This window comes from Eriocheir sinensis, chromosome 3, assembly GCF_024679095.1.
Source record: "Eriocheir sinensis breed Jianghai 21 chromosome 3, ASM2467909v1, whole genome shotgun sequence".
NCBI classification, from domain to species: domain Eukaryota; kingdom Metazoa; phylum Arthropoda; class Malacostraca; order Decapoda; family Varunidae; genus Eriocheir; species Eriocheir sinensis.
Window position 1 is genome coordinate 2,859,820 of NC_066511.1, and position 15,710 is coordinate 2,875,529.

Consider the following 15,710-nt stretch of genomic DNA (forward strand, 5'->3'; position numbering starts at 1 on the left):
CAGCCACCTCAAATTATCGCCCAATTAGCTTAACATCAGTTGTAGGAAAGACGCTGGCGTCAATTATATCCGGGAGCATTCGGGACCATCTAGAAAAGCATAGTTTAATTCATGATTCACAGCATGGATTCACAAAGGATAGGTCTTGCCTTACTAACCTGTCGTCCTTCTACACTAAAGTAATCGAGGCGGTTGACCGAGATGAAAACTATGACATATTGTATCTAGATTTCAGTTGTAACGGGCTTGTCGGAGGGCGTTTAAAGGGTGTTGATTAAGACTTCAGCTTCCTTAAGGCGAATTATATTCGTAGCCTTTATGTACAAGAAGCGACGGAGCGAGAGCGACTGTCGTTGTGTGTCAGTCGGACTCTCGTGAAGGAGTCGCGAGTTACAGGTTGGAAAATAATTGTTACAATTGGTCACGTATGTCAAGGTGACCTCCACGCATCATCGGAGTGCGAAGTATACAAAACTGAGACGGTAAACACTGACGGACGACATTCCTATAAGGTGGCGTGATCTATCTGTCGTGGGTTTTTCCATTGACAATTGTATGCCTAATTCGTGGTGATATTAAATAATAATAATACATTGATATCCTACTATAACACTGCTCGGTCACCTACCAGTGATCGCGACCTCGCGATATACAAAAATCTAAATAGCAGTCTAGTTACCATGAACATACATAGCGGGAGTTTGTCAAGCAGACTGCCTATGATACAATTACAATAAAACACTGGCTATGTAAGAACAGATGTGGAGTTATAATATAAATAGTGAGAGGGAAACCACAACGTTTGTGACATGAAACATAAGAAACCTCTCGAAAGATAAATATAAGGACACATGTATAAGAAGCTATCAACTGGCATAGTTACAGACAATGAAACGTTGATCTAGCTCCTAAAAAAAAAATATAGTAGTGAAACACAGTACAATGTTAAGTATAGGAGCAGCCAGGTTTCTGTCCCCAGACTTGTCTGAGAAAAGGAAAAACTACCTTGCCAGTGGCCTCCCTGCATCCAGTCGCCGTGTCTGCACAACCAAATAATCGTGCAGGACAGAGTTTCTCCTAATAAGGTAGCACATGACGACGAGACTGACGAACATCAGCAACATTGGCACAAAAAATCCAGGGTACAGGTAGGGGAGATGCAAATAATCAGGCAGCGTTTCCTCCAGGGTTTCCGCAAACTCTGTTTTGTGTGCGAAAGACAATGAATTAAGGGAATTACTCACATACGAGATGCTGGAGAAATTAATGTCATCGAGAGACCGTAGAGGAAACACTCGATGGGAAATATTGGCCGTGAAAACCAGACGGATCCGGGACGGGTACGTTGTTATGTTCGTGGAGCGGATATAGCATGCTTCCGCTATGGCATAGTGACCAGTAACCCGTTGATAAGTGGTACCCTCCGGGCAGATGACCGATACATAGAATGACTGAGGGAAATAAAAATAATGCAGACCCTGAAAGTTCTTATGGAAAACAGGCGTTGGTGTTAGCTGCTTGTAAGGGCACAGGGAAAGAGCGTCAGACGCGTTCACGCTGGTGAGGGCGATCTCGCATACCCCTCCCCGAACTGGAAGGAAGGCAAAGAGAGACGCAGAGCAATAGAATCGCCCGAAGACCGTCTCCTTGCAATACTGCAAGAGTGAGTAGCTACCCGTTGAATACAGAGCGAAATCCCTCGCGATGAGAACAAGAGACGAGGACGTGTCCAGGGCTAACACACTGTCCTTTGCTGAAAAAGGGAACGGGACAATTTCGTGTGCCTCAAACACGTCCGCCGTCTGAAATGGAACATGAATGATTATGGCATCAGGGGTGAGGCTGGACTCAATCAAGGGGTAAGAATATTGACTCATGTCCGGGGTGAATAAGGGCGTTAGGCTATAATTTTGATACCCGATCTGGACAGTCGTTCTCAAATCGTGTAGAGGGAACAAGGCAGGTGTGACTCTACCGTGCGCTGCATCAACCATGTTGCTAATAACCTGCTGATTAGCCGTTGCGACGGAGTTAATGACGTTTTCCAATACATGCAAGGCCTGATCTAGGAGGAGAAACTGATTCACCTGGTCGATCTGTTTGACAACTATGTTGATAACCTCTACCATCTTATTTGTCTGCTCTAGCAGTTCCTCAATGTTAGTATGCAATCGCGCAAGTTTTCTACAATTGGCGTTGATCACCCTGCGATTTCGAGCAGCAAAGGAAAGTACATGAGCGTAGTGGTCCCGCAAATCGCGAACGTCCTCGTCGGTAGCCGTACCGAAAAGGAACTTTGAGGCGGACCCAACGATGTTGAGCAACCCCCTCTTTACCCGAGAGTGAACTGAGTGAAAACTATAATCCATGTTTACCTCATCAACTTTCCCCCGGAAGAACAGAATCCTATCCTCCAGTAGTTGAAAAAGAGTCAGAGAGTTGGTACTAGAAGGTGCCTTTGATTCCCTAGTCTTGGTAGCCCGTATGGCGTCTGCCATGCCGAGTAGTTTTTCTGAGACTATCCTGATTGTGTCCGTGGTGTTGGCCAAGGAAGTATATGGATATTTTACGAGGAGCACATCTTCTATGAGGAAGACCTCTCCTATGTGTGCCGTGAGGGTACCAGGCTTCAGGTGGATGGGTGTTGTTGCAAGCAGGGAGCCGAGGGACAACAAGATGGTCAGGAAACGCATCATCATGATCTGAAAGTGGTGGGAATGAAGTATTTAAACCCGTGGTCTCAAGTTATAGCTATGGGTGTTGGGATTATCTTGTTGAACATTTGACTCTGAGGGGGAAGTACCAATATCAAGGTCCAAAGGTGAGGGAATTACTTTCAGACGATCACTGTGAACTTCTAGACTGACTCCACTATTCGACTCGAGAACCTCGAACCGATTTCCCCTGACATTCCGAACAACTCAGTAAGGACCCACAAATTTAGCCCCCAGTTTCGAACTCCTTTCCGCTTGCTTAATCATGACTGTGTCACCCTCTTTGAAATTCACCGGGACGGCCTGTTTGTGTTGTTTTGACATCATTTCAACCTTCGTAGCTTTTAACGTACACCTAACTCCTGAGTGTATCTTGGAAAACATATGCATCTGCTGTTGTGCCTACCTATCAATGTTGTAGAGAGGTTGTTGTGGGATTGTTAGGAAGTCGTACGGAAGACGTTTCTCCACCCCATATAAGATGTAGTAGGGAGACTTCCCCGTAGAGTCGTTTACCGACGTATTTATGGAAGCGGCTATATGCGATAGCCAATCCTCCCAGTTATCGTGGAGATCGTTCACGATAGGCCTGAGGACCTGTAAGATTTTCCTATTAGCCCTCTCCGCCAACCCATTAGCAGCTGGGTGGTAAGCTGTGATGAAGGATTGCGTGATGTTAAACTGAGCGCATATTTCGCTCAATACTGAGTTCCTAAACTCGGTGCCATTGTCACTCAAAAGAATTCGAGGAGACGAATGTGGACACAACACGTGAGTCACGAGGGCATGGGCCACGCGTGTGGCTGTCTTGTCCTTGAGAGGCGCTAGAACTAGAAACCTAGAGAACTGGTCGACGCACACCAATAAGTAGCGCGAGCCATGTTGGCTCTGGGGGAGCTGTAATAAGTCTATATTAACAACATCCCATGGCTCCTCTGGTACTGGGTATTGCAACATAGGTGCTGGCCCTTTGACGGACCCCTTGTGCTTAGCACAAACGACGCAATGTGCGACATGTTTTTCTACATCAACCCGTAATGTGGGCCAGTAGAATTTTCGTCTGGTGACAGATAGCGTCTTGTCTCTTCCTGGGTGACCCGCAATGGGTGTGTTATGGACCAGCTTAAGCGTCACGGGGACGTATTTGTCTGGGATGACCAGTTGGTCTATAGGTACCGGTTTGGTTGGCCATGACCTACAAAGGAGGTTGTCCTCTGATAGGAAGAATTGTGAAAAGGGAACTGGCAATTCAGGAAGGTTTGATTCGTCTCCCGACTCGAGGGCGTAAATTAACTTCTTCCACACAGGGTGGTCTCGCTGAGCAGTGTGTAGCTCAGGTGAAGTAAAGTTGTGGATGACCTCTGGGGTGGTAATCGCGCCTATCGGAATATTCCGAGATAAGGCATCTGCGACCACATTTGTTTTCCCGGTGATGTATTTTATCTCCGGATTGTATGCTTGGATCGTTAAGAACCATCTTGCCAGACGACCGTGTAGGTTTTTTCCCTTGAAAAGATCAGTTATGGCCGCGTGGTCCGTATACACCACAATTTTGTACCCCATCACTATGTCACGAAAATGCTTCAGAGCTCACACAATGGCAAGAGCCTCTAGGTGGGTAACAGAATAGTTCTTTTCCGGAGCTGTAAGTACTCGACTGGCGAACGCTATCACATGCTTTTTGCCGGACTTATCTGTTTGCATCAGCGCGGCTCCTACTCCACTAGCCGAAGCGTCGGTACAAAGCTGAAAGTGGCACCTGTGTCAACCGCTAAGGTGAGTGAAATTTTGCCCACCTTGCAAGGGAGGGCAATTATGCTTGTCCGTCCCAAGGCGGCAATGACGGAGTCAAGTTGCTCCCAATTAGTATTTTCCTTAAGGGACACTTGGATGTACGCCTCGGGGCTGTCACGAAGTCATGACTTTTTATTCTGAGAAGAGGAGTGTGGTTTACTGTCCGCTGAGGACTTGTACTTCTGTTCCTCCCTGGCTTTTTGTATTGCAGAACAACTGTCTGAATCATGAAAACAATTCCCGTGGATATTGCAAAAGGTGGCCTAGGGTTCCTGTGTGATGAATGATGCCCGCCCCTGTAACCTCCTGACTCCTATCTGAGCCCTGTCTTGAATGTGTTGATTCCCTACGTTTCGCGAAGCAAGAATGTTCAGAATGTCCTGATTGCTTGCAAAAACTACAGGTGAGAGAGACCTTACTTTGAGCCTGTAATACTGCGGCTGGTGCGAGGGGATGCTGGTGAGGGTGTCCTTGAACCTTGAGTGGGTTGTAAGTATGCAGACGAACCCGGGGGTGAACGAATTCTGCGGCCTGTAATTGATAAATAATGAGTGCCTGAACATAAGATTACCTTAGGAAATTCACCGGTTGTGGTATCGTGTTCCGGTCGCTCTTCACTTGAAGGACGAGCCAACTGTTTAAAGGTGTCGCCGAGTTTAGCGAGAGTGTCTTTGTTCATACTATGGCGTAAATCATTTACAAAATAGGAGCATATGTTGATAGCTGTAAATATGAACCAATAAACGGAACGTGTATGAATGAATAGTTTGCGTTGAAACCCTAAAAAAAAGGCAAGAAAGAATGGCTAGCAAGGTGCCTGTTTAGACGTAATAGAAGTTAAGGTTATAATGGAATGCCCTAATGATATGGGTATATTGAAAGAATAACTATATAAACAAAGTGGTATGTTAAGTGAGTATACCATTAAAGCTCACGTTTTCTCTCGAGCGGTGAAAAGAAAACGGAGGCAGGGCACACTGAAGAAGATTAACTATGATCTGGGAACTCACACTATACTCAATAGACTCGCTAGCAAACAATAAGAAAGAATCAATATCGTATGCGAATGAACGTTAATCTCACAATTATGACTGATTAACAGCGTTAGGAACACAGAAATAAAAAATCGTGCCTCTGCACGGATAATAATGAAAATAAGCCTAGTCGGTATATTTGGACAAGAAGGGAATATCCACAAATACCAAGATTAATCAGCTGAAGTAGTGGAGAGGGCGACGGCTTGTGATGCCCTGGGGTACGTGCAGTCGTTGTAGGCGCGTCAGGAAACCTCGGCCGCGGCCACAGCGGCGGTGAGAGGTGAGGGATGGGCTGACAGCGGAGGACTCGCAATGGAGGTTGAAAAACTGCTGACCCAGCAATTTGAGCGGCCGCAGTAGGGAGCCGGTACACTGCCGCCAGACGTATGATGGCCGCGTCGTCCTTGTTATAGTAAGAGATGGGCCGCGGTGGCAGAGAAGACGACTTGGGTGTGTAACCTCTTGAGAAGACGCCTTGCAAGAAACGGTAGTGGGAACAGCTTGCAGTCACCGGGAGATGTCCGCGGGTACCCTTGCTAACTGTTTGCCGGAAGAGGTTTGGGCCGATGCTCCCGGCAGCGGCGGTGTTGCCGCCAGCTGTGGAGCGAGGGGCATGTGGGGTGTCCCAAGGTCAGCGGGGTGTGCCTCCTCCTTGCTGGTGTGAATACTTCCGCCGTATCGTGGAGTGGCTTGCAGTGTTCGTAGCAGTGCTGGCTTGAAGCGGGGGAGCGGCTTGTAGATTGTGGCCCTCGCGTTCGGCTGCGTAGGCCGGTGGGTGTGCTCGGGGCTTGTAGGCTGGACGCCTGTAGAGTTGCTTGTAGCTGGTGTGCTCGAGGCTTGTAGGCTGGACGCCTGTAGAGTTGCTTGTAGCTGGTGTGCTCGAGGCTTGTAGGCTGGACGCCTGTAGAGTTGCTTGTAGCTGGTGTGCTCGAGGCTTGTAGGCTTGACGCCTGTAGAGTTGCTTGTAGCTGGTGTGCTCGAGGCTTGTAGGCTTGACGCCTGTAGAGTTGCTTGTAGCTGGTGTGCTCGAGGCTTGTAGGCTGGACGCCTGTAGAGTTGCTTGTAGCTGGCGCCTTGTGAGTTGCACGTAGCTGGCGCCTTGTGAGTTGCACGTAGCTGGCGCCTTGTGAGTTGCACGTAGCTGGCGCCTTGTGAAATGCCGCGGACGGCTGGTGCGTTGCCGCGGACGGCAGGTGCGTTGCCGCGGACGGCAGGTGCGTTGCCGCGGACGGCAGGTGCGTTGACTCCTTCTTCCCTTGTACGCCTGTCCCCGGAGTTTGTTGGTGAGTTCTCGTGGCTTGGAGGAGAACGAGGTAGCGAAGGCACAGGCGCGGGGTGACCGCTGCCAACCAAATGTAACGGGCTTGTCGGGGGGCGTTTAAAGGGTGTTGATTAAGACTTCAGCTTCCTTAAGGCGAATTATATTCGTAGCCTTTATGTACAAGAAGCGACGGAGCGAGAGCGACTGTCGTTGTGTGTCAGTCGGACTCTCGTGAAGGAGCCGCGAGTTACAGGTTGGAAAATAATTGTTACAATTGGTCACGTATGTCAAGGTGACCTCCACGCACCATCGGAGTGCGAAGTATACAAAACTGAGACGGTAAACACTGACGGACGACATTCCTATAAGGTGGCGTGATCTATCTGTCGTGGGTTTTTCCATTGACAATTGTATGCCTAATTCGTGGTGATATTAAATAATAATAATACATTGATATCCTACTATAACACAGTAAAGCGTTCGACAAAGTTCCCCATCACCGGCCATTACTAAAATTACAGGCTCACGGCATAGATGGGAAAGTTTTGAACTGGATCAGGGCGTGGCTTAGTGGTAGGAGGCAGAGAGTGCAAATCAATGGTAAAAAATCTGAATGGGGCAGTGTTACAAGTGGCGTCCCACAAGGGTTGGTGCTGGGTCCAATGCTCTTTATTATTTACATCAATGACTTGGACACAGGAATTAGTAGTGATGTCAGCAAGTTCGCAGATGATACCAAGATCGGTAGAGTAATCCAATCAGACAGGGACGCTAGCGTTCTCCAGGATGAGCTTGACAGACTATATGATTGGGCGGGTAAGTGGCATATGGAATTCAATGTCGGGAAGTGTAGCATTCTGAGTGTAGGTAGGAATAACTCCTCACACAATTACTCCTTAAATGGCACTCCTTTAAGTAGGTCTGGGCGTGAGAGAGACCTAGGAGTCCTAGTGAGCGCTGACCTCCGTCCTAGGGCTCAATGCATTCAGGCTAAAAATCGGGCAAACAGAGTACTTGGTTTCATCTCAAGGAGCGTAAGCAATAGGAGCGCTGAAGTCATCCTCAAACTTTACTTAGCACTAGTTAGACCTCATCTCGATTATGCAGTTCAGTTGTGGTCCCCCTACTGTAGAATGGATATCAAGATGTTAAAATCTGTACAGAGGAGGATGACAAAGATGATTCAGGGGGTGAGAAACTTGCCTTATGAAGACAGGCTGAAGCAGTTAAATCTACACTCGCTAGAAAGGCGAAGGTTGCGAGGAGACTTGATCGAAGTCTATAAATGGATGAAGGGATTTAATAAAAGGGATGTCAATAAGATTTTGATTGTAAAAGAGCCGGGTAGGACGCGTAGCAATGGTTTTAAGTTAGACAAATGCAGATTTAACAAAGACATAGGCAAGAATTGGTTCACCAATAGAGTGGTGGACGAATGAAACAGGCTTGGGGGCCATGTTGTGGGTGCTAATACCGTAGATACATTCAAGAAGAGGTTAGATAAAGCCATGGATGGTAAGGTAAAGTGGGGTTGAGTGTACAGGAGCTGCCTTGTATAGGCCACCCGATCTCTTGCAGACTCCTTACGTTCTTATGTTCTTATCTTCTTCTTAAAAGCACCTTTCCATTTCTAACCTTCTATCTGATCGCCAGTATGGGTTCCGCAAGGGGTGTTCTACAGGCGATCTTCTTGCTCTCTTAACTGACTCTTGGTCATCCTCTCCTAGCCGTTTCGGTGAAACTTTCTCTGTTGCGCTAGACATATCGAAAGCCTTCGATAGAGTCTGGCACAAGCCTTTGCTTTCTAAACTGCCCTCTTTCGAATTCTATCCCTCTCTCTGTTTCTTTATCTCCAGTTTCCTTTCCGGCCGTTCTTTCTCTTCGGTGGTAGACGGTCACTGTTCTTCCCCTAAACCTATCAACAGTGGTGTTCCACAGGGCTCTGTCCTATCACCCACTCTCTTCCTGTTATTCATCAATGATCTTCTTTCCATAACTAACTGTCCTGTCCACTCATACGCCGACGACTCCACTCTGCATTATTCAACTTCTTTCAATAGAAGACCATCACAGCAGGAAGTACACGACTCCAGACTGGAGGCTGCAGAACGCTTAACCTCAGACCTTGCTATCATTTCCGATTGGGGCAGAAGGAACCTTGTGTCCTTCAGTGCCTCAAAAACTCAATTTCTCCACCTATCAACTCGACACAATCTTCCAAACACCTATCCCCTATTCTACGACAACACTCAGCTATCACCATCTTCAACACTAAACATCCACGGTCTATCCTTAACTCAAAATCTCAACTGGAAACTTCACATCTCCTCTCTCGCTATATCAGCTTCCTCAAGGTTGGGCGTTCTGTATCGTCTCCGCCAGTTCTTCTCCCTCGCGCAGTTGCTATCCATATACAGGGGCCTTGTCCGCCCTCGTGTGGAGTATGCATCTCAAGTGTGGGGGAGCTCCACTCACACAGCTCTTCTGGACAGAGTGGAGTCTAAGGCTCTTCGTCTCATCAGCTCTCCTCATACTGGTAGTCTTCTACCTCTTAAATTCCGTCGCGATGTTGCCTCTCTTTCTATCTTCTATCGATATTTCCACGCTGACTGCTCTTCTGAACTTGCTAACTGCATGCCTCCCCCCCTCCCGCGGCCCCGCTGCACACGACTTTCTACTCATGCTCATCCCTATACTGTCCAAACCCCTTGTGCAAGAGTTAACCAGCATCTTCACTCTTTCATTCCTCACGCTGGTAAACTCTGGAACAATCTTTCTTCATCTGTATTTCCTCCTGCCTACGACTTTAACTCTTTCAAGAGAAGGGTATCAGGACACCTCTCCTCCCGAAATTGACCTCTCTTTCGGCCACCTCTTTTGATTCTTTTTAGGAGCAGCGAGTAGCGGGCTTTTTTATTATTGTTTCCTTTTTGGGGGCCCTTGAGCTGTCTCCTTTATATATATATATATATATATATATATATATATATATATATATATATATATATATATATATATATATATATATATATATATATATATATATATATTATGAGATACGGGCAGATAAAGTTTATCAATCGATCTCGCACCTGTTATAACACACTAGGATGTATTTTCAGGTATATAATGTGCTTTTTTATGATTATCTACAATCTGATAATACAATCAGATGTATGTCTAAGCATATCAGGCTCCTAGTCCCCCCCTGCCCTTCCTAAAGGCAAGGTATTACCTCGTCAAGCGAGGGGTATCAGAGTTGCGGAAGCATCTGAGGCGGTAGTGGTGTCAGGTTCAACACGCTGTCTTTTTGCGTCCATGTTCTTCTGCCAGGTGTCCCTCCTCTGCTTGATCTTTTTAGACACCCGTCCCATGGATGACAGTAGGCAAAAAGCAGGATACAGTGGGTAAATACCGTGCGGTGTAGCGGTATCGAATATCGGCGAGAGAAAGACTACACAGGAATTGATTTCATTGTGTACCATTCCCAGCCATCACCCCGTGCTCTCACATTCACCCAGGTTTGCCAGACTTTCCTGAAAATCAGTAGATGTATGTTAACTTTGCTGGTTTTTCTTATATAAACGTTTTAGCATGACTTTCTACATAAAACAAAACATCTGTTGAGTGTGTGTGTGTGGGGCGGGGGGGGGATCACTTATAATTAAGGAACCATAAGGAATTCTACCTAAAACCTTTTTTTTTCGGCCTGCTATCCGGACGCTCGCCTCAACCGGAAGATTCAAATGCACCTTTCCGCTTCTGACCTTCTAGCTGATCGCCATTATGGGTTCCGCATAGGGCATTCTACTGGCGATCTTCTTGCTCTCTTAACAGACTCTTGGTCATCAACTCTTATTATTAGTCGTTTCGGTAAAACTTCTCAGTTCCGCTAGACATATCGAAAGCTTTCGATAGAGTCTGGCACAAGTCTTTGCTTTCTAAACTGCCCTCTTTCGGATTATATCCTTCTCTCTGATCCTTTATCTCCAGTTTTCTTTCCGGCAGTTCTATCCCTGCTGTGGTAGACGGTCACTGTTCTTCCCCTAAACCTATCAACAGTGGTGTTCCACAGGGCTCTGTCCTATCGCCCACCCTCTTCCTCGTATTCATCAATGATCTTCTTTCCATAACAAACTGTCCTATCCACTCATACGCTGACGACTCGACTCCGCATTATTCAACTTCTTTCAACAGAAGACCCTCTCAACAGGAATTACAAGACTCCAGACTGGAGGCCACAGAACGCTTAACCTCAGACCTTGCTATCATTTCCGATTGGGGTAAAAGGAACCTTGTGTCCTTCAATGCCTCAAAAACCCAATTTCTCCACCTATCAACTCGACACAATCTTCCAAACACCTATCCCCTATTTTTCAACAACACTCAGCTGTCACCTTCTTCAACACTGAACATCCTCGGTCTATCCTTAACTCAAAATCTTATCTGGAAACTTCACATCTCTTCTCTCACTAAATCAGCTTCCTCGAGGTTGGGTGTTCTGTATCGTCTCCGCCAGTTCTTCTGCTCCGCACAGTTGCTATCCATATACAGGGGCCTTGTCCGCCCCTCGTATAGAGTATGCATCTCACGTGTGGGGGGACTCCACTCACACAGCTCTCTTGAAAAGAGTGGAGTCTAAGGCTCTTCGTCTCATCAGCTCTCCTCCTTTTACTCTTCCTGTCATTGGGGGGTGTAAGAATTCCACCACCGTATTCCCTGCGTGTCGTAAAAGGCGACTAAAAGGGACTTCTTTCTTTCTCTCCGGACTATTACCTTTTTTCCTTCCTATGGGTAGTCTATCTAAGGGTTGTCACCTTCCCCTACACTTAGAGGATACATCCCTTCCTTTCCTGCCTTTCTACAGGTATTCTACCCAGCCTCTAGTCTCAGTCTTCCTCCGATGTTTCTCTCACTATCCCGGGAGGTTCTAGTCACTTCGGAGTCTTCGAGGCGATGTTCTTCTTTTCCTGCGGAGCCCTCGGAGCACACCTGGTGACAGGTGCCTTGGGCCAGGGCCCGCAAGGCTCGTGCTTGAAGGGGGACACATGTTGTGATGCTCTTGGGTGGCTGACTCCTTTCTCTCTACCCAGTGTGGGTGATGGGTATCCACGCCGGCCCCAGTCTTTTGGGGACAAAGCTCAAGAACAAATTCGACCGGGTTGACAAGCTTGCCAGCCTCAAATCCGAAGGCTCATCACTCATAATTGCCATTTTCTGGGTTTTTCTGGCCCTGCGGAGGTCTCCATACCTTTATTTTCCTGGGGCACTGAGAAACCGCAGTATCTCTTTTCTATGCATTGAACTTTTTAAAATTGTATTATGGTGACACCCTTAAGTTTTACAGTAACTGCGCTCTAATTGCTTTCATTGTCAGTTAAGAAATTGCTAATACAAAATGCCGTCCAACCTGAGAGATTGCGAAGTATGTTGCGAGAAGTTCGCTCCTAAGTATTTTAGAAACTCCTCTGCTTGTCGCTTTTGTGTTAGTGACCGTAAGTACGACGATTTGAAAATGAAATATGACATCCTAGAAAACAACACAAATCCCTGAAGGAGTTTGTTGCGGCCAACATAGTTGTGCAGCAGGCTAGCGACACTGCCCCTTCTTTGCCCAACCCGACCGAACCGACCTATGCCCAAGTCACGAGAAATCCGAGTACCGAAGCACCTGATGACGGTTTCATTCCTGTAAGGAATGTAGCCAGGCCTTATACGCCAAGAAAAATGTTGCAATTCACGACCTTCAATCGATTTGCTATTTTAAAGAAAAAAATTGATGAGGAACACGAAACCCGATTAATTGGCGATTCAATGATCAGAGGTCAGTTAACAGAATTTTGTGGTCGTGCTTCATATGAGAAACATAAGCGCATGTGTTTCCCTGGTATAGGTGTAGATGGCATCACTGCGGCGCGCGACGATGTTATGACCGGCTCGGACCAAAATTCAGTGTTCGTCATCCATGTCGGAACGAACGACGTAAAGGCCAATCGTTCAGAAGAATTAATGGAAAAGTATCGTAGACTGATCCGACAATTCAAGGAAAAAACAAACAACATAATGATATCTGGTATCCTCCCGCGGATGAGAGAAAGTAATGCTTTTTACAGCAAAGCCTTCAGCACTAACATCTGACTAAAGTCATTATGTGCTCAAGAAAATGTCGAGTTTGTGAACTTTTGGAATAACTTTTATAGTGCAAATGACTTATACGAACGCGATGGTGTGCATCTAAATCCCGCCTGGCCGGCTAGACTTGGAAGACTTCTTAGAGAGCAGGTGTCACTTTTCAGAGAAAAAAAAAAAAAAAAAAAAAGGGCGCCCCGATAGAGAACGTCACGTAAACAATCAAAGGACCACCAACCAATCCCACCATGACCATATAAACGCGTGTTATGTAAATGCCCGCAGCATTCGAAATAAATTCATAGACCTGGAAGATCTTGCTGCAGCGGAAAACTTCCACATTATCGCCGTCGCGGAGTCATGGTTAAATACAAATAACAGATTTTGTTGTGGAATTTAGCTTACCCGGCTATTCAATTTTTCTTAGCGACAGAGAAAACACAGTTGGTGGTGGCGTCGTCATATATATTCGAGCTGGTTTAAATCCACGTGTTATCAAAGTAGAAAGAATAAATAATATAGACACCGTTTTCGTTGAAATTAAAAACCGCTCAAGTAAATTAGTTATTGGCATTGTTTATAGACCTCCAAACCAAGCAATGCAAAAAGACAGAAAGCTGTTCCAAAAAATTTCTAACATATGCAATCAATTTGCAGCTGTAATTATTGGAGACTTTAACTTACCAGTAAAGAGTTGGGGAGACACATTAAATATACACTCAGGTCAAGATCTAAAGAGTAACTTATTAGAAAGTGCGCTTTATCAGCATGTGCATAAACCAACTCGCGAAAAAAAACATCCTCGATTTTGTTCTCACAACAAAAGAAAGCCTAGTTAATGATCTCAATGTTGGTACAGAATTCAGCGACTGCGATCATCGAATGATTTCGTTTAAGATAAAAAATCAAAGAGGACATGAAAACGAGTGAAGAAAGAATACCTGATTACTGACGTGCGGAATTTGATAAAGTAAGAAATTTACTAGCGAATGCAGACTGGAGCGAAATTTCTGCATCCTCAGATACAAATAAAGCTTGGGAAACATTCACAGAAACTTTAAGTACGGCCGTGAATTTATGCGTACCATTCCGTAAAAGACGACCAACAGCCAACTGGAAGCCTAAGTGGTGGAACGATCAACTCAAACGCCAAATTGAGAATTAAAATCGAGCGTGTCGCAAATACTTGATCACAAATAATGAAACAGACAAAATTGAATTCCAAAGATTACGCCGAGAAACAAAAAAGAATCATACGTCTCAATAAAAAAAAACCTAGAGCTTCATATTGCAAGCACCAGCAAAACAAATCCTAAAGATTTTTTTGTCTACGTAAGAAATAAAAAAGTTCTCACCCCCAGTATTGGCCCAATATCAACTGTAAATGGCGAATCCACGAATGATGATAAAGAAATCGCTAACATATTGAATGATTTTTCTGCCTCCGTTTTTACAGAAGAAATCTTATCCGAAAGGCAACCGGAAGCCCCAAGATATATTGATGACACATCCTTGAGTAGTATTAGCGACATTGTAGAAAGTGATATAGTACAGATTATCGATAATATTAAAGTAAACAAAACGCCAGGCCCAGATAAAATATTAAAATATTAAAGAGGCAAAACATCAGCAGATTAGCAAGCCCCTCTTGAACATATTCTCAAAGTCGCTAAACACAGGAAAAGTACCACTAGAATGGAAACTCGCTGACGTAACTCCTATCTTTAAAAAAAAAGGCGACAAGTCGCAACCAGGTAATTATGGACCGATCAGTCTAACGTCAATCGTGTGCAGAATTTTACAGACAATTATTCGCGAAAAAATGGTCAAGTTTTTTTTTAAGATAACGGACTAATTAAGGTTTCGCAATATGTTTTTTTTAAATAAACGTTCCTGTTTGACTAATCTTCTCGATTTCTTCAACTACATCTTTAATGTATACGATGAAAGTCAATCAGTTAACATTGTATATTTGGATTTTCAGAAAGCATTTTTTTTTAACAAAGGAGGCAGCTCAATGGCACAAAAAAAGGAAACAATAATAAAAAAAAAAGCCCGCTACTCGCTCCTCCTAAAAAAGAATCAGAAGAGGTGGCCGAAAGAGAGGTCAATTTCGAGAGGAGAGGTGTCCTGATACCCTTCTCTTTAAATTCCAGAGTTTACCAACGTGAGGGATGAAAGAGTGAAGATGCTGGTTAACTCGTGCGTTAGGGATTTGGACAGTAAAGGAATGAGCATGAATAGAAAGTCGTGTGCAGCGGGGCCGCGGGAGGGGGGGAGGCATGCAGTTAGCAGGTCCAGAAGAGCAGTCAGCGTGGAAATATCGATAGAATATAGAAAGAGAGGCAACATCGCGTCGGAATTTAAGAAGTAGAAGACTATCAGTAGGAGGAGGAGAGCTGATGACAAAGTCCCTCACAACCGCCTCCTAATTAAATTGCAAGCTCACAGTATAACTGGTAAAATTCATAAGTGGCTCAAAGACTGGCTTACCGACCGTAAACAGAGTTATGAATGGTATATCATCTGACTGGCGAGATGTCAAAAGCGGTGTTCCACAGGGGTCGGTGTAGGGACCTGTTCCGATTTTAGTGTACGTAAATGACATTGACGAGGGTCTATCGTGTAAAATATCGAAATTTGCAGACGACACAAAAATAGCCTGCAGAGTCACTTCGACAATGGATAAAGAACACTTCCAAGCTGATCTTGAACATTTAAATAGTTGGGCACGAACATGGTAAATGAATTTCAATATTGAAAAGTGCAAAGTTA

At 45.3% G+C, this 15,710-nt stretch overlaps 1 protein-coding gene across 1 annotated transcript; it reads right to left on the reverse strand.

Moving 5' to 3' along the window:
• Window positions 1-275: 275 nt before the first annotated feature.
• On the reverse strand, window positions 276-5,856 carry LOC127003343 (uncharacterized). Its single transcript, XM_050869864.1, has 2 exons — window positions 4,928-5,856; window positions 276-2,702 (listed from the first exon to the last, which is right to left on the reverse strand). Exons 1-2 carry the CDS (start codon window positions 5,069-5,071, stop codon window positions 1,002-1,004), a joined length of 1,845 nt encoding a protein of 614 aa, XP_050725821.1. The 5' UTR covers window positions 5,072-5,856; the 3' UTR covers window positions 276-1,001.
• Window positions 5,857-15,710: the final 9,854 nt, after the last annotated feature.

Bases quoted from the DNA above. Each gene is read 5' to 3' on its own strand.
- LOC127003343 (XM_050869864.1), bottom strand. From the start codon at position 5,071: ATGTTCAGGCACTCATTATTTATCAATTACAGGCCGCAGAATTCGTTC. The intron at 2,703-4,927 runs GTAAGGTCTCTC...CACCACTTTCAG, and splicing joins CGCAGTATTACAGGCTCAAA to ATCATGATGATGCGTTTCCT.